Here is a 25,941-nt window from a genome sequence, read left to right as displayed (position 1 = left end):
GACCCAAAATAAGGATGCTATTTTGTGTTAGTTTGATTTATTTTAGTACATTTTCCATTTATCATTTAGCTACATTTATAGCAGCTCATTCTGGTGGATAGAACAATGAATATTATTCCCATTTCATTTTCTAAAAGAACACTGTATTGGAACCAGTAAATCTAGAGGTTCCTTGAAGTCTATAAAAGGAAAACACTCCTGGCACCCAAGATAGTGGAGAATAGTAATAGTGATTATATTTTGCCACAGGTCATTTTATTGTGTATAGAGAAGATAGGACTCAAGTTGTTAAAGATTCTCAGTTCAGAGAGCGATCTTTTATTTTCTGTAAAGATAGTTAAGTAATCACAGATAAGAATGAAAGAAGAGGCACATGTTATAGTTCTGAGTATGGAGACCTTCACCAAATACTTCAGTTAATAACACAAAGCATATGAAGACTTAGGAGAGATTGCCCTGTGGTGAGCAATTCTTTCTAATCAGTTACTAATCACTGATTCCCTAATACCAACATTTAATATGATGGATCATTGACTATCTAATACTAATGTATATCAGCTGTCAGATCCTGAATTAAGTAATCTATACATAATGTTTTATGGAGTTAAATTAGATGCTCTCTAAGATCCTTTCTAGTCCCCATATTTTATTAATCTCTGAAGCATTTTGAATAGTTACATCAGTTTATATATTCCCTTTTTTTTTTTCTATCTAATTCTCTTAGTAACTCCTTCTGGCAGCATTATCACAGCTAGTAAGTCAGATTGATTACTTGCAGAAAACTTGCTTGCCACAGCCTCTCACTGTTTTTGTAAATCCTTCCCTTGCCTAGAGTATCCTCCCTCTACTTTTCAATCTAATCATGACCTCCCATTTCTCATACTCTGCTCTTATCTCACCACCTCCTCCAAACTTTCCTAGAATAAGTGACTTTGAGAGCCACTTAGTCTGCATTAAGCTTTATTTTAGGTCTCTAACTTTATATGGCAACTTACCTTTTATTATACACCTTTATATACATTGGAAATAATGGTAAGGCAAGGACTGATTCCTACTGAATCTCCCCTGAGTGGTCATCCAGTTCTGTGTTCTGCCTACAGTTACAATTTTTAGTGTCTAATTGATGTTGTTACTTGAAAACCAGTTGTTCTTATGTATATTTCAGTCAAAGGCCTAGAAGGAATGAGATACCAGATCTAAGTAATTTCTCCTTACCCCTGTTTTGTTGTTGTTTGTTTATTTGTTTGTTTGTTTGTTTTTAGAGAGAGCTGTGTAAGCAGGGGAAAGAGGCAGGGGGAGAGAGAAAAAGAGAGAGAGAGAGAGAATGAGAGAGAGAGACTCTAAACAGGCTCCATGCTCAGCATGAAGCCCAACGTGGGACTTGAGCCCACAATCCTGGGATCATGACCAGAGCAGAAATCAAGAGTCGGACACTCAACTGACTGAGCCACCCAAGCATCCCCCTCCTTCCACCCTTCTTGGGCCATTTCATTTGCTTGAATGTGCTTTCAAAGGAAAATAGCATTTGCTCCTAGGAAAGGGATCCTTGTTTTCATTGAACCCAGGGTAGCCTACCATACCCAAGACTTAATGAGTCTTTGAGAGACAGCCTGCATTGTGTGTTGTCTGGTCCCCACACTCCAATCAAATAGGCCTGTTAGAAGGAAAGGAATGTTTGCCTTTGTTTGACAATCTTTCTGAATCCCGGCCTAGAACAGAGTTTTATATGTTGTCTGTTCCAGTGAATCTGTTAGTTTCTAGAAGGAAAAATCTTATACCCTTTTTAAAAAAATCATTCATCTATTTATCATTCTTCCCATTTTTTTCCTTTTTGTACTCTTTTCTCCACTCGCAAGTAGATATATTCACACAGTTCTCTTAGGGCACCTGGGTGGCTCAGTCGGTTGAGCTTCTGACTTCGGCTCAGGTCATGATCTCATGGTCTGTGAGTTCGAGGCCTGCGTTGGGCTCTGTGCTGACAGCTTAGAGCCTGGAGCCTGCTTCAGATTCTGTGTCTCCCTCTCTCTCTGACCCTCCCCCATCCATGCTGTGTCTCCCTCTGTCTCAAAAATAAAATAAACATTAAAAAAAATTTTTTTAAAACACAGTTCTCCCAGTAAATTAGTTTCATGGGGAAGTGGATTAGAGTTCTATATTGTAAGAACTAGAAGGAGTCCACAGATCATTTTGTTTTTTCATCTGATTTTAGAGATGAAGAGACTGAAGCTCAGGGAGTTTTAGTGACTTGTTCCAAATCACTGTCAGCCGAGCTAGAACTAAAGTCTGAGTGACCTGACTTGAACATTTGGTTCATGTTTTGTAAGCTAGGGAAATGTTGGAGACTTCCTGACTGTCTGAAATTCTCTGAGAGCATTTTATGAATGAGGCCTGGAGAATGAGTGGGTCTCTCTCAGTTTCTTCCCCAAGAAGAAATAAGGCCCTGCATAATCAGGGAGAGACCACCAGACCATCCAAGGACTCAATCAACTCTGTAACTTTAGAATAGAGGTGAAATGCTGTAAAATGTAAAATATTTTGTTTTAATAGTGGTGTATGTTTTAGATGCTTTTTGGTTTGCAAATTGTATGAAATTATCATACTGTTTTCTAATTTAGCATTTTTGGAGTTGATGTTTTGCCATTTGATTCTTTTTCCAAGTTGGTAGCTTTTGAAGTAGAGCGAATTAAGGTTGAAGAAAATAACCCAGTGAAGATAATAAAGCATGTCAGAGAACTTGCCGAGCAACTGTTCAAAAATGTAAGTAAGTATATTTATTTAGACAGTCATTAATTTTAAAAGTATGTAATTATTTTGTTTAAAGAAACTACATCTTTCTAGTAATAATCTTTTTGCTCTGACTTAAAACCTTTAGGATTATAAGTTATAAGATATGTGCATCAAAACAGACCTCATTTTTCAAAGTGATTTTCCTGTTAATCAACTATATTATGAAAACACCTTAGTCACAGTTTCCCAATTTGTTATGTGCCCTCATTGGATTTTCATTTAGGTCCCTGTCTTCTTAAGAGCATATTGTGCATTTTTAAGACATAAAGATTAAACTCATTGGAGACCAGAACTAGAATTGACCAATGTTCTCTGCTTAGTGTGGTCCAGTGATTGTCATCTGGATCAGGAAAATTGAGTAGTATTGTTTTGAGCAGACAGGGAGTGAAAAGCTGAAAGGAAGAAACCAAATTGTCAAGTGAGCACAGAAACTCAAGGGTGGAAATATTCCCTGTGTATAGAAGAAATGCAATAAATTCTAAAGAGTGGGATGTGATAAAGTGTGAAGTAATCGCCTGGATACCAAAACAAAAGAGATCCTAAGATGACAGTGTCATTACATGCATGCAGAAAAATGGATTTTGGCTAATGATTGCTAGTCATTCTTCCTACCTGTGAAGCCTTGCAGAGTTGAATCCTTTTACTAAGAAAAGGAAAGTAAACGGGAAGTATGGTCTTCCAGGGGAGAGTTGAGGGAAGATAATATTTTTCAGGAAATACAGTGAAGAAGGATTTGTGATCGGTATCCTAGTATTGTTTAACTTAATTACTTGAATAGATGGGTGTTTTTGGACAGTGGGTCATTAGTCAGTGCTTTGTCACACCCATTTGAAATCTGAGACCCAATTGGATAAAAACAAGAATGCTAAATTGTGTTTCTTTGTTTCATGTTATTCAATTATTTATTAATTTTGTTTCTGAAGTTATTTTAAAATTTATCCCTTTGACTAATACCCTAAACTCCACATATAACTGTGTCCAGTATACTAAATCTATTTCTTGGTTAGTATGCTAAAATTAAAAAAAAAAAAAGAATTCTGTCAGAAGAAAAATGTGTGTTCTGTGCTGGTGTTCACCATTTATGATGGCTGTGTAGAACTAATATAGAGCATAACCACATGAGAAATTTCTATTGATTGACTGTAATAATAATAAATATTGAATGCTTAACACAATGTACCAGACATGGGATTAAGCACTTTACATACATCATCTCTAATCTTCATAACAACAATATTAAGATAGGTGTCATTATCCCCATTTTAGTGAGGATCATTGGCTCAGGATCATATGGCTATTAAGTGATTGAATCCAGATTTTAAATTCGGAAACTTTCAATTATCCAATCCCTAAGCCTATTTTCTTTCCCTCCATTAGACTGGCTTATCTCCAACTTGAAAAATAGTAATATTTTCAATGACTGACTTTATACTTTGTCATTTTAAAGCACTTTAACATACTTTCTCATTTGATCTTGGAAATGACCCTGTGAGATAAATAGGGCAGTTGTTGATATGTGGGAAACCAAAGGTAGAAAGTCTTTTTTCTTGGCTACTAGGAGTGATTTATTGATGGATTTCAAAAAATAGCAAAACATCAAATGGAAATCAGTGTTTGAGATTTTGGAACTGATCCCTTGAATAATTGAATGTTTATTTCTTAGATCTTTACAAGACTATTCCAGAACTGCAGAATTTTGTAGCCTGTAAGTGACCAGAGCTGGGGTTCTGACACAGGTTTGTCTCTATTACATGACTGAGTACACAGTGTATATGTAAGGGAGTGTGCCAAGTCACTTTGATGCAAAAACAAAGTAATTTCCCTTCTTGCCATCCTAGAACTTAAATTTTATGATATATAGCTTGTACTAAGCTGACATAAGACTGAAAACTGCAATAAAATAAGTAATAATTATACATTCTTTTTTTTCTCTTAAAATAGACACTTTATTATATCCACAGGCAATAAAATCCCAGAGCTACTATTAGGTAAATCCAGACCCTGCTAAATATTTAATGTTACCAAGCTTCTGTGATGTCCAGCATGGTTTTGAGGCTGGTGACCTCAGTGTCTATCTTCCTGCCTGTCTTGGTGACAGCTCTATCTTGCTGGGCATGCAGTGTCACCATCTCTGTCCTCATTTCCAGCAGCTTCCTTTCATTTCAGCGAACACATTTCTTTCACTCTGCTCTTTTCTGGAACGAAGCCTAATTTGGTTATCTGTTCAGACTTTGATCACTTCATCTGTTACTTGGTTGTTTTAACCAATGTAGTTCAAGGTTTATTTTCTCATATTCTGCTCTGAGGGCTGAAAACTCACTGTTCTCCAAAATAATCATATCTTTTTTCACATTAGAAGTCTGGGACATTATTTTGCTGAACAGTGATCTGCTGCATCTAGGTGACCATATCCTTGTAGACAATATCCATGTTGGCATCCATGTTCTTGACCAATGCAGAGATGGTGATTTCTGCTTGCTGGGTGATGAAACCATCTTTTTTTTTTTTTTTTTTTTTTTTTTTTGAGTAAACACACTGAGGCATGGGTGTCCAGTAGAGCGTCTTATTCCCGCAAGAGAGGAAATCTGTCCTTTTGTGCTCCAAATCTTTCCCAGTGCTCCAGCTGCAGGCTCCTGCCCACTGCCGCCCTGGGGGTAAGGCCCCAGCACCAGTACTCCCCATCCTGGAGCACTCCCAGTCTGCGAGGGACCAGTGCAGGGTGGGCACAAGTAGCTAATTTTTATACATTATTAAAGGTAAATGGAAAACACAGACAACGGCTGATGTGGTTTGGGTGGTGGGGTGCAGAGCCAAGGGCCAAGAAAGAATTCTTGAAACGTCTTTGGTGCAAAAAGGTGTTTTTATTAAAGCACGGGAACAATAGGACCCATGGACAGAAAGAGCTGCACTGAGGTTGTGACAGGTGACTGATTATATACTTTTAGGTTGGGAGGGGGTTAGGGATAGCACAAGCCTCCAAGGAATTTTGAAAACAAGGTTTCCAGGACCCTGTTGGGGGCTAGCTATTGTTAAGAAAATGTCATGTATTACTGTTTAGTAAAAACTCAGTCATGAGACCTTTCAGATGTGTATCAGTAGGCCTTATGCTTCGAGTATGATTCCCAATATACATCTTGGTGGATAGAGATAAAGGAAGCTTCCAAAGGAATTTCTATATGTTTGAGGCAGACTCACAGGATCCTGAGGGGTCAGGCTAAGATTGCCTTTTGCCCTTAGCAAAGTGTCAGCATTAGGCAGCTGAGTTCCTAGAGGAAGGTCACTCTGCCTGTTTCAAGAACTTGTCAATGGGCTGTTAGTAGTAAGGAAATTTAATTGTTTTCTTTTTGCTTTTGTTCCCCCACATCAACACCTATCCTTTAAAAACAGTACTTTTAAAGTGATCATGAGGGACTTGTATGACTAGGTCAGAGATGGAAATCACCCTTCAAATGTACTCTGCATTTCTTGAGCCCTTATTGAGCTTTTCTCCCCCAAACTAATCCTATTCCATTTAATTTGATCCATTCCATTCTTTCAGTATGTATTTATTAAGCGTCTGCTAGCACCAGGCATTTTCTAGGTACATGATTCCCATAGTATCCTTCGAAAGAGGATATATCTACGTGATGAGTGAGAATTTCAGAATATCCCCATGGATTGTCCTCAGACTTTCTGAGATTCTGTCTAGTTGTAAGATTCTAAACTCCACATGGTCCCAACATTCCTGAAGTAAATATGTTACAAAGTTAAAAGGCAGAGTATGATGGTAAAGTTACTTTCTTGGGTCATGCAGGAAGTTGAGGGGAGGGAGGAAGGATGGTCTCAATGCAAGGAAAATAATCCAGATGGTTCTATTTTTAACTAGTCAGTTTTTTTTTTTTTTTTTTTATCACATTCTAAATTCCCTTTTGGTCAGCAAGAACCAACCATATAATTTGACTGTTTCCTTATTATTGGGTTAGAATTGAGACCTGGTGATTCCACTTAGATGTTTGTAAATACTTTGTTGCAGTGAAGTCTGGTATGTGTGCCTACTCTCTCTGCTTCATTTCCCTTTGAAGTACCTCAAAAACGAACCTCAATTTCTGTTTCTTCTCACTACTCCCTTGTATTGCTTTTTGGTGTGTGAGAATATGAGGAGACGTGAGTAGGATGGATTGTAACAGTGTTTGGGTGCTCTTTTAACTTTCTGGAGCTTCTTAATTAAGGAAATAATTTGGTGACTTAGGTAGAGGACAGGAATGGGAAGGAGACATGAAGGAGAAGGAAGGGAATAACTCCATTAGAGACAAATTGTGTAAGCATTGGCAAGGTTTATACCATGAAGATTATTGGCCATTCACTATACAGCTTTTCTTTCCATTCCCAATTGATAATACTGGATCTGGGTCTGCTCACTTTGGCTTTCAGAATCTTCCATGTCTATATGACAGCACATTTATCTACTTACTGGCTCTATCTCTGTGATTCTCATATATACTAACAAAGGACCACTGACTGTACACAAAATGAGAATATTAAGATAGGCCAAGACAAGAAATTTAGAAAACCTCCATTCCAAGGCACCAAGGAATCAGTTGGATATGTATTTTACTGTTTTACATAGTGCAGTTTTTCTAATTTGTTTTGCATCTGCAATGGTATATAAATATTTGCTAGACTGTGTAATTTGTTTGATAGTTTTCTTAAAAGTTAAAGGAAAAATGAGAAGACTTGGACCTTCTTATAGAATAATATGAGATTTCTATTTGTGCCTCATGGATGTTTCATTGCCTAGCATTGCAGTGAATAGGTTTTAAAATCCTAATGGGAGAACAAAGTCCAAATACAGGAATATCCATTATAAATCACATAAAGTCTATACCCTTTACATTTCCACATAAAGTTAATTTCACTACCATGCAAATTTAATCTACACTGATGTTATTATCTCTTTGCCAACTGTGAATAAAAGGATTTTGTTGTTGTTATAGGAAGGATGTAAAATACTGTGATCATCTTTAGTCTTAAAAAGTCAAAACATAAACAGCTTACTTAGATTATTGTGATGAAATGAGATCCCCAAAGCATAAAAATCAGACTTCTCCCTTATCTTATCTGATCTATTTGTTCATTTTTAAGTCACGTTTACTGTGAGATAATTTACATGTAGTAATATGTACCTTTTTTAAAATGTACTCTAGGGGCCCCTGGGTGGCTCAGTCGGTTAAGCATCCAACTTCGGCTCAGGCCATGATCTCACAGTCCGTGAGTTCAAGCTCTGCATTGGGCTCTGTGCTGACAGCTCAGAGCCTGGAGCCTGCTTCAGATTCTGTGTCTCCCTCTCTCTCTGCCCCTCCCCTGCTCATGCTCTGTCTCAAAAATAAATATTAAAAAAAAAAAAACATCAAAATGTACTGTAGATATTAACAAATGAATGAAGCTGTATAATCCATCACCACTACAATAAGGACATAGAACATTTTTGACAACCCCCCTAAATTCCTTTCCTTGTTATAATCACTTCCTTGTACCACCTCAAACTCTTAATAACTGATCTGTTTTCTGTCTCTTTAGTTTTTGCCTTTTCTGTAATGTCAGTATGTAGCTTTTTGAATTTGGTTTCTTTCACTTAGCATACTGCATTTCAGATTCCTTTATGCTGCATAGATCAGTTGTTTATTCCTTTTCATTGTTGAGTAGTATTCCATTGCATGGATACCTCACACTTCTGTTTATCTATTAACCAACTGAAGGGCAATTGTGGCAATTATGAACAAAACCACTAGAACATTTGCACAGGTTTTGTGTGAACATAAATTTTCACTTCTCTTGGGTAAATATTTAGAAGTAGGATGCTGGGATATATGGTAATAAAATGTAAACTTTATAATAAACTGCCAGACTATTTTCCCAAAAGTCTATACCATTTTGCATTCCCACCAGATATATATGAGTTACATTTGTTCTGCATCTTTACCAACATTTGTATCCTCAGGTTTATTTGTTTGTTTGGTCTTATTTTGTTTTTAGCCATTCTCATAGGTTTGTGGTGGTATCTTATAGTTTTAATTTGCATGTCAGCAGGTGAGCGAAAGTATGGGTCTCTTACCTAGTTGATGCGTCCTCTCTTGGCACTTGTGAAAAGAGTACTTGTCTTAGAATATGAAACTTCCATCTAGAATTATGAATTAGAGCAGTGGTTCTCAGCAGGGGTAACCCCTCCCTTCCAGAAATTTGGCAACATCTGGAGGCATTTCTGTTTGTCACAGCTGAGGAGGGTGTCCTAGTGGCATCTGGTAGGCAGATGCTAGGGATGCTTCTAAACATCTTACAATTTACAAATTTACAAGACACCCACTACTTCCCCATCCAAACAAAGAAATATCTAGCTCAAAATGTTAAAATTGCCATGGTACAGAAACCCTGGATTAGGGGAATCAGCATATTAGGTATTAAAGTCATACACCAAACTTATTTGTGTTAAGGATGCAGCTTTAATTCATCTGGGTGATCATTGAAAGTCCTGTAAGGATGGAAAGTTGAGAATGTTTCCTTTCATCAATATTGTATGCACAACTAGGCAACCCTAAAAAGTCCAGTTATATTTTGTCAGTGTTTAATGACTTAGTCCAGTGATAGTATTGATTTCAGCTGTGTTCGGAAGGTTTTGTGTAACTTGCTCTCCCACGTGGCTCTATAATAATTGGTGCACATTAAATAATTATTAAATACCTAAATTAATATGGGAAACTTGGTAGCCACCAACAAGGTCACGTAGATTTGTCATTCACTGCTGAGACCAATGTGTAGGAAGAAATTGTTTTCCTCAATGTTGCCTACTTTGTATTTCCAGTAGGGTTTGGGCTTTTTGTTTTATTTTGCTTGCTTTGCTTTTATTCGAAGTGCATTCTTAGCCTTGTTTTCCATAAGCCCTAGGCATATTCTCATTTTGCTTGCCAAAAAAAAAAAAAAAGAAAAATCCATGTTTCCAGACCAGATGGTATGTGTGTCATTTTTTCAAGTCTGAGAAAATCATTGTACCTCCCATTACTATCATACATTCTCAAAGCAGGATTACAGAGCCCATTTCTTGAAAACCATTATCTAATTTTAAAATTCCCTCTAAACAATAGTGCATTTTGCTGGCTTTTGTGGGCAGTTCATCTTGGCTGCCTTGAACAAAATTGTTACCATGTTCACCATAGTGTTTAGTGGCCTGAATTCTTGGTTATTAATTTATATTTGCATTTCTCTGCAATCAAAGATGAAAATTTGGCAGCTTCTTTCTTCTATTGAAAATAATGAATTTCCTTGTTTCCACAAGGATATTCAACAACAAAATTAGGCTGCGGTTTTTAATGAGCTCAGTAATCTTCAAGGGAACAGTCCAAATGCAGCTGAAGTTCCAAGTAAGAGCAGATGTTTCTAAGAATATGCAGAGTTCAGTGAGCCTGAAATTTCCTCTCATTTCTTCTGTCTTCTTGAAAGCCATTATGTGACCAAATTGGGTGTAAAGTAGCAAATGTATTTCTTTATATTTACCACAGTGCCCGTTAGAGGGCAGCAGTATACAGACACAACATCCAGAAAAAACAAGCACTTTGATTCACAGGCATTAGCCTTTTTTGCATCTTCTGAACACAATTGAATATGTTATAATTTTGTAACTTTATCCCATAATATGAATTTTATGTATAATGTCTATACAACTGCAGGATAGCCTCATCTTTGAACTTTGTTTTAAAATGACTAAAAATGCTTTTTAATCTTAATTCTATAGATTTGGTTTATAATATTTTATATTGCTTATGAGAAGAATAACACTACTGATGACTAATAGCAATATCTTTTCTTTAATAAGTTATTTCTGTTTTAACTCTTATTGACTATGATTTTTGTTGTTGTTGTTAAAATGTAAGTAGCTGGTGATATGATGGGATTCGTGGAAGAAAGACATGGTTTGAGTTTTAGAGGTATGGTGTCATGCTATAGAATATGCAGTGAATAAATATTTTTTACATGAATGTACTCTAAATTTTTAGAAAACAGCTTTCATATTTTCTGGGAAAATGTGTATGTGTGTGTACACGTGAGTGCACACAGGCACTAAAAGTTTTCCTATAACAACTCCTTTTGTCCTCTCAAGAACCTTATGAAGTAGGTACTGTACTATTATCTAGATTACAGGTGAGGAAACTAAAACACAAGTGGTGAGTGAATTGACACCGTACCAGGTCACACTACCAATAAGTGGCTAAGCTGGAATTTAACCCAGAAGGTCTGACATCAGAGACCAGGCACTAAAAATACTTTGTTGTACTACCTGTCTCATTGAATTGTCCAACCATTCCCTGTGAATCGTAGTGTCACCTGTCTCTATCACGTTTTTACACATAGTCCTGTTTCTGGGCCTTTATTCCATTAGCCTTTTTAACCCTTCACTAATACCAGTTGCCATACTAGATTTATTATTATAGGTTTAGGTAAGTTTTGAGATCTTGGAACTTTGACTTCTCCACTTAATCTTCTTCAGAATTGCCTTGACTATTTTTGTATCTTTATTCTTCCATATAAGGTTTAGGATGAACTTATACATTGCAGGATTTTAAGTAGAAATAATATGTGTATCTTTATTTTTCTAAATGACCTTAAGTCATTTTTGGAACAAGATAAAAGAATATATAGTAAGAGAGAGATAAAATATAGTTAGGAAAGATAACTAAGAAGATGTATTTTTTAATTCTATTTTTCCATGTTTTAAAATTTGTTACAATGAATATTATTTATATCATGGAAAATATATTTTAAGTTTTTATTTTATTATAAAGAAAATAAGTATAAATAGAAACAGAAGTAATGAAGACTGTACTTAAATGATTCTGATTCTGACCTCAAAATCCATATGAATTACCTTTCCAGCCTGAAAAAAAAAATCTGCCAGTGAGTTTTAGAAAATTGATATTTGTAACTTCGAGAAGATATCTTAGACATTGTGACTAAAGAACAGAAGCATTTAGTCATTGTGACTAAAGAAAAACAAGCATACTACTTTTGAAAAGGACAGTTGCAGAAACAATAGACCAGTGATGTTGGTGTTAATCCAAGCATAATTTTAGAACAATTTTTTCAGCATATAGTTTAGAAAGTGGTGGTCATGAAGACTTGGCATAGGAATTTATTTATATATTTTCCCCTGCCTTTGCTAACAATGCAAAGGGAAAACACAAAGTGCATATAAGGGTTACTTTGGCAAGAACAAATTTTATAACTAATTTCACCTTCTCAGGAACCTTGTAAGATGTCCCTCAGGCAAAGTTATTTTCCAAGCGTCACACATGAGTCGAACAAAAACTAGAACTCGGGCTTTTTTACACTTAAAAGAGTATTAATTATTATGGTGTTTCTGAGATATGCTACCTATGTCATCTGCCATGGCTGAACCTTTTCTTTATCTGGGTCTGGACCATATAACCATAAAGAATTGTGGGGAGTAGCTCTAGTAGATGATGACTGATATCCATTTTAACTGTCTGGAGAAAGTATAGGGTAGTATTGAGCTTAATCTACAACACAAATAACAGGTTCAAGAAGAAAAGGGAATTTTCTGGTTGCAAAGGATAATAAATGCTAGAATTGGTCTAAGAATGGCAGTAAAACATCTTTCCCTAGAGAACGTTATTAAAAGATGAATTCCATTCTACCTGTGGTGTTTGAAATATAATCCTCCTTAACTGGGTGGCTAGATAAAAATTTATGCCAGCCCTAAGGATCTATGAAAATATTAGCTGATGTATTTACTTCAATTATTGCAATCCTAGTATGTGTTCAACATTGTGTCCCACTTATTATGAAATAGTGGGAAGTAGTTTAGGGTGCCCGCTATGTGCCAGGCAGTTTCTAGATGCAACAGGTATACAGCAGAGGGCAAAGAATATTTTTCTGATTGGCTGAAATGTTGGCCCTCATGGAGCTTCATTTTAGTAAGAGAAGGGTAGACAATAAGCAAGTTAAATAAAATTTATAATATGTGAGAAGATGGTAAGTGCTAAAGAGGAAAATATAATAAGAGGGATAAGGAGTGTATTGGTATAACTTTAGATAAGGTGGGCAAGAAAGGTAGCATTTGAGCAAAGAAATGCAGGAAGGAATAAAGGATGCTGTTGAAATTGTAGGGGGATAGGCAGAAGTAACAGTTAACTGCAAAGGCCTTGAGGCTGGAACAAGAAGGCCTGGGTAGCTAGAGCAGAATGAAGGAAAACAGTAGCAGGACACAGTCCTATAGGAAAGCCAGATCTTGTGGGGCCTTGTAAATTATTTTAGGAACTTTGGATTTTACTCTGAATAAGATAAAGAGCTACTTGAATGAACAGAGTATTGAGGTGATAGTTTGACATACTTTTAACTAGATCACTCTGTCTGCAGTATTAAGAATAGAGGGAGGGAGGGAATGAGGATGGAAGCAGAGAGACCAGTCAGGAGACTGTTGTTCTGTGGTAATATAGAGATGTTGCCTTGAACCATAGGGTTGTTGAAAAATGGTCAGATTAGGAACATATTTGAAAGGCAAATTCCAAAAAGTTTGCAGAGGAATGGATGATTGAGTGTTGGAGAAAGGGATTACAGATAGCTAAGCATTTCACCTGAGAGGAAAAATAAATATGCCATTTACTGAAGTGGAGAAGACTATAGAAAGCAGATTTGGAGGAGGGGAAGAGTAATTGTGCCATTTGGACGTCTATTTAAGAAGTTATTTTTTTTTAATTTTTTAAGTTTATTCACTCAGAGAGAGAGGGAGAGAGCACAAGTAGGGGAAGGGCAGAGAGAGAGGGAGAGAGAATCCCAAGCAGGCTCTGCACTGTCATTGCAAAGCCCCATGTGGGGCTTGAACTCACGAACCATGAGATCATGACCTGAGCCGAAGGCAGATGCTTAACCGACTGAGCCACCCAGGTGACTCAAGAAGTTATTTTAAATCCAAATGGAAATACTCTGCGCAGGCAGTTGAATATATGTGTATGGCGTTCAGGAGAAAGCTCAGTTGGAGGAAAGAATTTATGGATCGTTGGTGTTTTTATGGTTGAAATATTGAGAATGGAAGTTGTCCCCAAGGAAATAAGTGTAGATAGAAAAGAGGCCCGAAGTCTGAGCCCTGGTGTTTTTACATAGTTAAGAGATTAGGCAGATAAAAAAATAGACAAAGATGTAGCAAGAAGACCTAGAAACCACATGGAGAAAGTATTCATAGAAAAGGAGTTTGAGTGATCAGCTATATTATCAGATGCTGCTGATAGATCCCCTAAGAAGATTCTGGTACTCTTTTATGGCATGTATCTGAATGTATATATAATCACTCATCTGTCTGATTTCAGTTTTTGTCCCTTTGAGCTCCCACTCTCTGCCTGGCAATCTGCCATTGGTATTTCAACTTCTGACTAATTTTACCTGTTTGATATTGCAGGAGAATCCTAACCCTCATATGGCATTCCAGAAAGTTCCACGCCCAACAGAAGGATCCCACTTGCGAGTTCATATTCTGCCTTTCCCAAAAATTAATGAAACTCGGGTACAGGAATTAATACAGGAAAATCTTGCTAAGAACCAGAATGCGCCTCCTGCTTCACGAGTGGAAAAGAAATGTGTTGTGCCAGCAGGTCCACCTGTTGGTATGTATCTGTCTCTTTGTTTGTTTTAAAAGTAAACCTTTGGGCGCCTGGGTGGCTCAGTCAGTTGGGCGTCCGACTTCAGCTCAGGTCACGATCTCGCGGTCTGTGAGTTCGAGCCCAGCGTTGGGCTCTGGGCTGATGGCTCGGAGCCTGGAGCCTGCTTCCGATTCTGTGTCTCCCTCTCTCTCTGCCCCTCCCCCGTTCATGCTCTGTCTCTCTCTGTCTCAAAAATAAATAAAACATTAAAAAAATTTTTTAAAAATAAATAAATAAAAGTAAACCTTTTATCAAGATAGAAGACACAAAAATGAAAGTGATGAATTTTTGTAAAATTTTGTAAAAATGTTGACAAATTTTTACAAAGTAAACAAACTTGTATAACCAGAATTAGAGCATTGTTAACACCCAGAAACACTGTTCCATTCACTGTCTCTCACAAACAGTAACCATTAATGTAACTGCTATACTATAGAATCTTCTCTTTTTAAAAAACAGCTATATTGAGTTATATTTCACACACCATAAAACTCAATAAGTGCACCATTCAGTGGTTTTTAGCATATCCACAGAGTTGTGCAACCATTTTCACTACATAATATCAGATTGTTTTCATTATGCCAAATAGAAATACCCATACCCATTAGTAGTCACTCCCCATTTTCCACCAAAACCACTCCTCTCTACCGTTAGGCAATAATCTTTCTATCTTTATAGATTTACCTATTCTGGACATTTTATATAAATGGAATTATACAGTATATGATCTTTTGTAACTGACTTCATTTAGCATAATATTTTCAAGGTTCATCCATGTAGCATGTAACAATACTTCATTGCTTTTTATACCTGAATAATATTCCATCGTATGAAGATATACATATATGTATACATGTATGTGTGTGTATATGTGTGTGTATATGTATATGTATATGTAAGTATATATATTTACGTTTTGTTGTCCACTCACCAACAGGTGGGTGGTTGGGTTGTTTCTACTTTTGCCTACTTTTGACTACTTTTTGACTACTGTTTTCAGAATGCTGCTGTGAGCATTCATGTGTAAGTTTTTGTATGGATATATGTTTTCAGTTCTTTCAGGTATATCACTAGGTGTGGAATTTCTGGGTCATATGGTAAGTCTATGTTTAATAGTTTTAGAAACTGCCAGACTGTTTTCCAAAACAGCTGCACCATTTTACATTCCCATTAGCAATGTATGGGGCATTCTGATTTCTTTATATACACTGATGTTATAGAGCATCTTTTCATCTACTTATTTACCATTCTTTATATCTTCTTTGGAGAAATGTGTATTTAGATCCTTTGTCCATTTTTAAATGGGCTACTGGTCTCTTTGTTATTGATTCATAAGAGTTCTGTATATATTTTGTATGCAAGTCCCTTATCAGATATGTAATTTGCAAATATTTTTTCCCATTCTGTGGGTTGTCTTTCTTTACTGATTTTTATCTCTTCTTCTTCAGCTGTTGAGGGAAATGTGTTATAGTCTCCTGTGATAATAGTAGAATTTACCTATTTCTCATTTTAATTCTATCCATAATTTCCTTCATATATTTTGGAGATGATTTGTTGGATCCACATATATTTGATATATCATAGCAACCTGGTGATTGATCCCTTTATCATTATGAAATGTTCCTCTTTGTGTCTAGTAATACTTCTTTCCTTAAAGTATACTTTGATATTTATATAGCTATGCCAGCTTTCCTTTGCTTAGTGTTTGTATGGTTTATCTTTTTTTATCCTTTTATTTTCAAATTTTCTAGGGCTTTATGTTTAATATATGCCTCTGGTAGGGGCACCTGGGTGGCTCAGTCAGTTGAGTGTCTGACTTCAGCTCGGGTCACTTCAGCTTGTGGGTTTGAGCTCCACGTTGGGTTCTGTGCTGGCAGCTCAGAGCCTGGAGCCTGCTTCGGATTTTGTGTCTCCCTCTCTCTCTCTGCCCCTCCCCTGCTCACCCTCTCTCTCTCTCTCTCAAAACAAATAAACATAAAAAAATGTATACCTCGGGGCGCCTGGGTGGCTCAGTCGGTTGGGCATCCGACTTCGGCTCAGGTCGTGATCTTGCAGTCCGTGGGTTCGAGCCCTGCGTCGGGCTCTGTGCTGACTGCTCAGAGCCTGGAGCCTGTTTCAGATTCTGTGTCTCCCTCTCTCTCTCTGACCCTCCCCCATTCATGATCTGTCTCTCTCTGTCTCAAAAAAAAAAAAAAATTTAAAAAAAAAATTAAAAAAAAATACTGATAAAAAAAAATGTATACCTCTTGTAAACAGCATGTGGTGGGTTTTTTTTTTTTAGCCAGTCTATCTTAGTATATTACTTATATTACTTAATATACTATTTATCTTTATGTAAATATAATTACTGATATAGTAATGGCCTTAATGTAGTTTATTGGTTGTTTTTTTTCTGTTTAATCTTCCTGTTTTATGTTTCCCTTGCTTTCTTGCTTTCTTTTGGATTAATAAACTATTTTTCTTATTCCATAATTTATCTCTGTTAACTTTTTATTTATACATTTGCTTACTGATCTTTTAGAGGCTTACCTACAGACCATGGCACACATCTACTTTTGTCAGTTCAGCTTTCACCAGAAACTTTTGGTCAGCCTAGCCATATGCCAGATTCAAGCCTGGATTCTCAGTAGTCTTCTATCTGTACCCAAAATTGGTAGATCGCCTAGGGAAAATTTGGATGTGTGTGTTAACTCACCTCTCCAACTTTTTTCTCCTTCTCTGGAATTTTAGGTCCTCTAGTCCTCGTGCTTCTTTAGCAATCTGATACATTTAAATAGATCGTTTTGCATTTTATCTGACTTTTATAATTGTTCCTGTAGGAATTTTAGTTTGCTACAGACTGTTCTATCATACCTGGAAGTAAGTGTGGTTTTATTATCAATGAATAACCGTATAGTCATTGTATATTTGCATAGTAAGCTTAATAATTACACATTGTTAACATTAATGTTATATTACATATGTAGTAATATTAATGCTACTTTTATTATTTATTTATTTAGTAATGTTAATTTGCCATTATTTTCCTAAGAATACCTTTTACTCAAGTGTTGATTGAACTTTCACATAGAGAAGAAGAGGGAGAAGGTAGACACATTAGGGTGAATAATTATCTTTTGAAGGGATTAGTCAGGTTATTTTAATAATCATAAGCTAGTTGAGTTCTTTCTTTAATGTTTATTTGTTTTTGAGAGAGAGGGAAAGAAAAAGCACAAGTGGGGTAGGGACAGAGAGAGAGGGAGACAGAGGATTGGAAGTGGGCTCCGAGCTGAGAGCGGAAAGCCTGATGCAGGGCTCTAACTCACACACTGTGAGACCATGACCTGAGCCAAAGTCAGACACTTTACTGACTGAGCCACCCAGGCACACCAAGTTCTTTCTTTAAATACCCACATGAAGTTTGATAAAGTTTAATTTGCTTTAATTGTAGCCTTAACTGTCTCAATATTATCCTCATTTGATCTCTTTACTTTCTTCATTTTTAATCCACATCAAATTCATTCTTTAGATGCATGTGGAGTATATCACTGTAATCAGTGAGAGAGGTACACATGACTCAGTATTTGGCCCTGCATGTAAAATCTGAATGAACAAACGAATGAATGAATGCAGGGGCCTCTGTCCAACTTTCTGGTTCATTTGGGTTGATAAGAGTCGGGATTTCCCTTGTACTAAAATTAAACAGTATGAAAGTTTCATTTTACATGATACTCACTTCATGAGTGTAAAATTGCTGTCACCTTAGGAGGCATTCACATTGTGAGAGGTTAATTAGTTTCGAGCTATTCCTCAGGGGCGCCAGAACTAGCATTGGTAAGCCAAAGCCTTAGAAAGGAAGCCCTGGGAATCAAGTGCCCACAAACCAGAGTTGTCATCAGACGTTAGAAAGCTAGTATTAGAACGCCACAACTGGGGGTTTGGCCAGTCTGAAGTATCAGTAACTCCAAGTGAAGAGCTTTCTTCTCTGAGTGAACTAACTCATGGTCTCAAAGGAAGACAATAATTCCCACATGGTAACAGACTTATTATCAGAAAATGTGGGATGTTTTAATGGCTTGTCCTAAAGAAAATTTAAAGTGTTGCTGAAGAGATTTTAGAATTAAAAGTTTATAAACACAGCTTAAAGATGTTGCTCAATAAAGTATGTGGTATTATTTGGAGACTCTAAGAAGTTTCCTACTTAACAATTTCTATTTCAGTCTATTCCACTGACCTACATGTGTGGGAAGCACCAGAGCACACAACTAAGAACGAGCATTTCATAGAAGAGTCATGTGTAATAATCTATTTAACCATCATGGTCATGAAGAATATCAGTGTCATATGATTAAAAATGAATTGAAAAAAAAAAACTAGTAAAATTTGAGTTTTATTGTCTATTATATGGTGCCAATTGATTTCCTGATTCTGATAATACACTCTAGTTAGGCAAGATGTCACCGATGGGAAAAGCTGAGTGAGGAGTGCATGAATCTTCTCCGTACTATTTTGTAACTTTTGGTGAGCTTAAAATTATTGCAAAAAAAAGTTTAAAAAATGATTTGAAAGATAAAAGATTTTGTATTGATGAAATGAAAGGGATGCTAATAAGTAAGATATGATAGTCTTTCTTCTTAAGTATGTGGGGAAGTAAAGGGATTATGCCTTTAGATTCCAAGAGCAACCATAAAATATAAGGGCTCTTAAACAAAAAGCCGTATCAGACCTATAAATGTAGAGAACAAACTGATGGTTGCCAGGGAAGTGGGGAGAGTTGGGAAAAATAGGTGAATGGGAACAGGAGATACAGGCTTCCAGTTTTGGAATGAATAAGTCACAGGAATAAGAGGCACAGCATAAGGAATGCAGTCTTTGGTATTGTAATAGCAGTATAATGGGACAGATGGTAGCTACACTTGGAAACAAAGCATTATGTATAAACTTGTCAAATCACTAAATTGTACACCGGAAACTACACTCAAATAAATAAAAAGAAAAAAATATATAAGGGGTCTTTCTTTTTGGCTTAAGAATGATTGATACTACATCATTTGTACCAATGATACAGTACTTTGTGAAATTAACACTCTTAACTAATACTACTTTGGTTTATATCCTTCTAATATTCTTTTCATAAGGTAAATTTATTTTAAGTAATTTTAGCCTATGTATTAGACTAGATTTTTTTAAAATATAATTTATTGTCAAAATGGTTAACATACAGTGTGTAAAGCGTGCTCTTGGTTTTTGGGGTAGATTCCCATGGTTCATCGCTTATATACAACACCCAGTGCTCATCCCAACAAATGCCCTCCTCAATGTCCATAACCCTTTTCCCCTCTCCCCAACCCCCCAATCCACCCTTAGTTTGTTCTCTGTATTTAAGAGTCTCTTATGGTTTGCCTCCCTCCCTCTCTGTAATTATTTTTCTCCCTTCCCTTCCCCCATGGTCTTCTGTTAAGTTTCTCAAGTTCCACATGAGTGAAAACATGGTATCTGCCCTTCTCTGACTTATTTCACTCAGCATAATACCTTCCAGTTCCATCCACATTGCTGCAAATGGCATGATTTCATTCTTTCTCATTGCCAAGTGGTATTCCATTGTATATATAAACCACATCTTCTTTATCCATTCATCAGTTGATGGACATTTAGGCTCTTTCCATAATTTGGCTATTGTTGATAGTGCTGCTATAAACATTGGGGTACAGGTACCCCTATGCATCAGCACTCCTGTATCCCTCGGATAAATTCCTAGTAGTGCTATTGCTGGGTCATAGGGTAGTTCTATTTTTAACGTTTTGAGGAACCTCCGCACTGTTTTCCAGAGTGGCTACACCAGTTTGTGTTCCCACCAACATTACAAGAGAGCTCCCATTTCTCCACATCCTCGCCAGAATCTGTAGTTTCCTGAGTTGTTCATTTTAGCCACTCTGACTGGCGTGAGGTAGTATCTCAGTGTGGTTTTGATTTGTATTTCCCTGATGATGAGTGACATTGAGCATCTTTTCATGTGTCTGTTGGCCATCTGGATGTCTTCTTTGGAAAAGTGTCTATTCATATCTTCTGCCCTTTTCTTCACTGGATTATTTGTTTTTTAGGTGTTGAGTTTGGTAAGTTCTTTATACATTTTGGATACTAACCCTTTATCCAATATGTTATTTGCAAATATCTTTTCCCATTCTGTCAGTTGTCTTTTGGTTTTGTCAATTGTTCCCTTTGCAGTGCAGAAGATTTTTATCTTGAGGTCCCAGTAGTTCATTTTTGCTTTTAATTTCCTTGCATTTGGAGATGTGTCAAGCAAGAAATTGCTGCAGCTGAGATCAAAGAGGTTGTTGTTCCCTGCTTTCTCCTCTGGGGTTTTGATGGTTTCCAGTGTATTAGACTAGAATTATTCAATCTTACGGTAAAGGTGACTGGTACGTAGTTCATAGGAGTAAAAAGTTACTCCCAAGTTCATATAGTAATTCTTGGGCCATAATCATTTCTCTTTTTGTATGGTGTCTTTTCAATTCCCCTCTACTCAGAATTGTAGAATCTGATTTTTTTGTCATATGTGGTTTTCCTTTGGTAATATCTTAGAAATATCAGCTTCTTTTTTTGTTAGTAGTCCTCTCATATATAAATGTTAGCTACTTTTTTCATGATACTGTGCCCCAAACTTTATCAGTTTGTTTACAATTCAAGTTAAAAATTGGGGCATTTGGTGTGGGTTCAGTTGCTGCGTCAGGCTCTGTGCACTGTGCACAGGCATGGAGCCTGCCTAGGATTCTCTTTCTCCCTCCCTCTCTGCCCCTCCCCCATTGGCATGCTCTCAAAATAAATAAAGAAACTTAAAAAAAAATAGATATTTACTTTTGCTTATACAATTGTACTGTGCAGTATCAATTAATTTGCATAATAGTTCAATTTATCTTTGGAAGCTATCCTGTGATATTATCCTCTATAAGCCTTTGACTAGCCTGACACTTCAAAACCTAAATATGTAATCAGAGTAATAAAATGGAATACCTCCAGTGCCATGCAACCAGGGAAAAGAATAAATTCTAAATGTTGGTCATGTAAATAGTTATAGTCATATAAAGTGTAAATACTAATATTCCTCTTGCTTTTGTAGTTGCCAAAGAGGTTTAATTTGTTTGTGTTGTCTTTATATTCCTCTATTAGTCTCCATAATGGATAAGGTGACAACAGTTTTCAACAGTGCACAGAGATTGGAAGTTGTTAGAAATTGCATCTCTTTCATATTTGAAAATAAAACGTTGGAGACTGAAAAGGTAATAAAATTCCATCTTTCCCAAGTAAGCATTCATCATTTCCCTTTCAGATTTACATGTGTAGCTTGCCAAATAACCTCTCCTCTAATTCCATCTCTTGTCTTTATTGAGTGTCCTTTGATCGTTTTGATCATTTTAAGTGAATCAAGTCTAAGATTTAAAATCTTAGCCAAGCCTAGTTATGTGGCTACCAGAGAAATACTAATAGGCATTTTTTTCCTCAAACTTTTAAACATTGTTCACTAAATCCTATTTTACTTAGAAATTTAACATTTTAAGTATAATTTTATTTATTGCAAAGAATCTAGTCAGAATAAGTAATGAATTATACAAACAGTGGTATTCAATTTAAATGGGTCTTATTAAAGCACATTTTCTTGAAGCTCATGGGTCGCTCAGTCAGTTAAGCATCTGACTTCAGCTCAGGTCATGATATTATGGTTTGTGAGCTCAAGCCCTATGTCATGTTCCATGCTGACAGCTCAGAACCTGGAGCCTGCTTCAGATTCTGTGTCTCCCTGGCTCTCTGCCTCCGTGTCTTTCTCTCTCTCTCTCTCTCTCTCTTTCAAAAATAAACTTAAAAAAATCAGAGTGTTTACAGTGTTCCCAGTATAATGTTATTGGAATAAACATAAGAGACGCTATTGAAAACAGTGTTTTAAAAAAACACATTTTCTTGACTTTTTAAATAAAACATGCTGAATGTAACGTAATCTTTTCTTAGTGACTCATTATAGCTCTGAGCATCTATTACAGGAGGCTAAAGCATGAAAAGAGTAACATTTTTACCCTTATAGTAAATGACCCCAAGCCTTTCTAGGTTTTGACTTTTTTTGGTTTCCATTTTCTCTTATGCTTGAAGTATCACAGACTTCCTTTTGCTTCTCTTGCTTTAGGTTTCCATCCTATTTCTTGTGCCTGCCTATAGTAATACTGTGCCCTCTTTCTCTCAGACTTCTTCCCTTCCTTCTTAGTTGCTCCTTTGTTCTGTATTTTTTAGGTTTTCAAAGTTAAATAAGCTTATTACTATTTTATATAAAATACATTAACTAGGCTCTCAATGGTAAACTGGAAGAGACATTCTTCTGGGTGATGAAATGAAAGAGTTTTAATACATAAATCTGGACATTTCTATTTGTTGATCTGAGTCCTTTATTATATTGAAATGAGGAAGGGAGATTTAGAATTTTCTAGTCATAAATTAAAACTGACTTGTGATTAAAGAACTGATTAAATAACCAGTTTAAAGGTATAAAATCACCTGTGTTTATTTGCATTTAAATTTTTCCTTGTATTCTTGCCATGAAGATGTGGCCAGTTATTAAAAGAGACGTCTAAGTGTCATGGGTATTTTGGTAACCAAAGTTTTGTTGAGTTTTTTTTTTTTTTTTTTTTAGGTGAAGTTAATGTTTTTTTGTTTTTGTTTTTTAACTTATCACATGAATCAGTTCTATTTTTTTTTCATGCTGGCTTACAAATAAAATTAACTGTTAACCCGTATATTTATGTATAGTTGTTCTTAATAACAAATCAACTCTTCTAGAAGCTAGAAGTTTAATTCTAATAACTTTGTTAAATGGTTTATAGATAAGGTGCACTTGAATTTTTAGTGTGATTGAAAGTACTTTTTTGCATTGATTCCTTTTGTTCACTTCTGCCTCTCTTGTCCTCAGACCCTTCCAGCTGCATTGAGAGCCCTTAAAGGAAAGGCAGCAAGACAGTGTCTCACTGATGAGCTGGGTTTGCATGTCCAGCAAAACAGGGCTATATTAGACCACCAACAGTTTGACTACATAATAAGGATGATGAACTGTACTCTACAGGTAATTTTTAGTTCTTTTAGATTATTCCTAATATTTAAGACTACTTTTTATTTTCCCAGGAGATTCTGTAATTACTGATATGTCCAGTTCTTGAGCCTTCCACAGTGAATAAGATGAAGAACCAATATCCATACCATTTTGGACAGAAACGCTTATTACTTGGCATAAACATTTTTATTTTCTCTTGAAAAATACTAGGTTATATTACTTGTTCTCTAAGGAAGCTTTCTGAAAATGAAAAGTCATCTTTAAAACATTCATTTTTATATTACTTAATGTCAGATTACTTAATAATTACTACTTAATTATTCATGCCATTGTCAGGTTTTGGTTGTGCTATTAAGGTAGAGGGTAATGAATGATGGATAATCCAAATTATAAATGAATTACTCAATAAAGTATTTGCTAAACACTACGCATATAAAGCCAAAACATACTTCCATTTGTTTTCAAAAAATATATATATTATATTACAGAAATAAACTTCCCACAAAATAGTGATACCAATTTAAGAGAAGCAAATAATCTGCTTACCCCATCCTGTCTCACTTGTTAGATAATTTATTACATTGGCATTATATTCTTTACAGGTGACACAAAAATTATTTCTCAAACTTTCTTTTTTCAAACTTTTTGAACAAGGAAAAAAATGTTATTAAATATTAAAAATTCAAAGACTATCTGTGGGAGTCTAGAGAAACTAAACAAAATGCATATTAAATTCTGTTACACTGGAAGATGAGAATTGCCAGATATAATTAATAATAAAATTTATGGATGAAAGAAGGCCTAATTAAATGGAAGATATACCATGTCCATGGATTAGAAGATAAAGATAGCAGTTCTCCCCAAAATAATCAATAGAGGCAATGCAATTTCTATCAGAATCCAAACTAGAAGATTAAAAACCTAAGAATTACCAACACATCCCTGGGGCACCTGGGTGGCTTGGTCAGTTGAGCATTCTCTTGATTTTGGCTCAGGTCATAATCCCAGAGTCGAGGGATCAAGCCCTGTGTGGGACTTCCTGCTGAGCATGGAGTCTGCTCTGTATTTTTCTCTCTCTCTCCTATCTCTCTCTTTCTCTTTCTCTTTCTCTTTCTCTTCCTCTCCCTCTCCTCCCTCTCTCTCTCTCTCTCTCTCTCTCTCTCTTTCTCTCTCTTTCTCTCCCTCTGCCCCTCTCTCCTGCTTGTGTGCTTTCTCTCTCTAAAAATTAAATAAATAAACTACAGTTACCAACACATTCCTAAAAACAACAGCAACTTGGGAATTGGTCCTGTCAGATCAAAAATTAGTTTAAAAGAAGACATACCAAAATAAATAAATAATTAAAATAAGACATACAAATGTACAGAAGGCACCTGAAAATGTGTTCAGCATCACTAATCATCAGGGAAATAGGAATCAAAATCACCATGAGATATCACCTCACATTTGTTAGAATGGCTATTATCAAAAAAGGTAAAAGATAACAAGTGTTGAGAGGATGTGGAGAAAAGGGAACCCTTGTGTCCTGTTGGTAAGAATGTAAATTGATACAGCTACTATTAAAAACATAAAATTAAAACTAAAACATATGATCCAACAGTCCCATTTCTGAGTATATCCAAAGGAAAACAGGATATTGAAGAAGTGTCTGTACCCACATGTTCAATGAAGCATTTTTAACAATAGCCAAGATATGAAAACAATCTAAGTGTCTATCAACAGATGAATAGAAAAAGATGTGTTATATATAAACAATGGAATTATTCACCCATGAGAAAAAAGGAAATCCTGCCATTTGTGATAACATGGATAGACATTGAAGGCATCATGATACGTGAAATAAGCCAGACAGACAAAAACAAATACTGCATGTTATCTCTGATAGGTAGAATCTTAAAAAAAAAAAAAAAAAAAAAAAAAAAAGTCTAACTCTTAGAGTGGTTGCCAGGGCCTGAGGGGTAGGGAAAATAGAAGTTGGTAAGAGGTGCAAACTTTTAGCTATTATAAGGCCAAGGCCTCAGGATCTAATGTAAAATGTGGTGACTGTAATTGATAAAACTGTATTATATACTCAAAATTTGCTGAGAAAGTGGAACTTAAATATTTGCGCCAAACAAAAACAATAAAACAGGTAAATATGGGAGTCCTTCAATGATGTGTGTATATATCAAGTCATCATGATGTACACTTTAAATATTTTATGATTTTATTTATCAATTATACTTCAATAAAACTTAAAATAATGTTTGACTAGTTTAAGATTGTAGTAATTAAGACACTATATAGTAGTTAGATTGACCCCTAGAACAGAATGTTCATAACAGATGATAACAGATAATAAACAGAACTACACATATATGGAAATGTGACTTATGACAAAACTGGTATTTCAAGGGAGCCATTGTG

At 35.9% G+C, this 25,941-nt stretch overlaps 1 protein-coding gene across 5 annotated transcripts in view; it reads left to right on the top strand.

Moving 5' to 3' along the window:
* The window catches only part of SBF2 (SET binding factor 2), a 474,987-nt gene that overhangs the window by 272,323 nt on the left and 176,723 nt on the right, over positions 1 to 25,941 (top strand). For all 5 annotated transcript variants that reach the window (XM_042906593.1, XM_042906592.1, XM_042906591.1 and 2 more), the window contains 4 exons: positions 2,659 to 2,757; positions 14,228 to 14,432; positions 21,615 to 21,724; positions 23,398 to 23,547. In XM_042906593.1, the coding sequence (XP_042762527.1) occupies positions 2,659 to 2,757; positions 14,228 to 14,432; positions 21,615 to 21,724; positions 23,398 to 23,547 (564 nt within the window). The remainder of the gene's footprint in view (positions 1 to 2,658; positions 2,758 to 14,227; positions 14,433 to 21,614; positions 21,725 to 23,397; positions 23,548 to 25,941) is intronic.

The sequence above is a fragment of the Panthera leo genome, chromosome D1 (assembly GCF_018350215.1).
Source record: "Panthera leo isolate Ple1 chromosome D1, P.leo_Ple1_pat1.1, whole genome shotgun sequence".
NCBI lineage: Eukaryota > Metazoa > Chordata > Mammalia > Carnivora > Felidae > Panthera > Panthera leo.
Note: the sequence above shows the minus strand (reverse complement) of the source record. Positions and strands in the feature narration are given on the sequence as shown.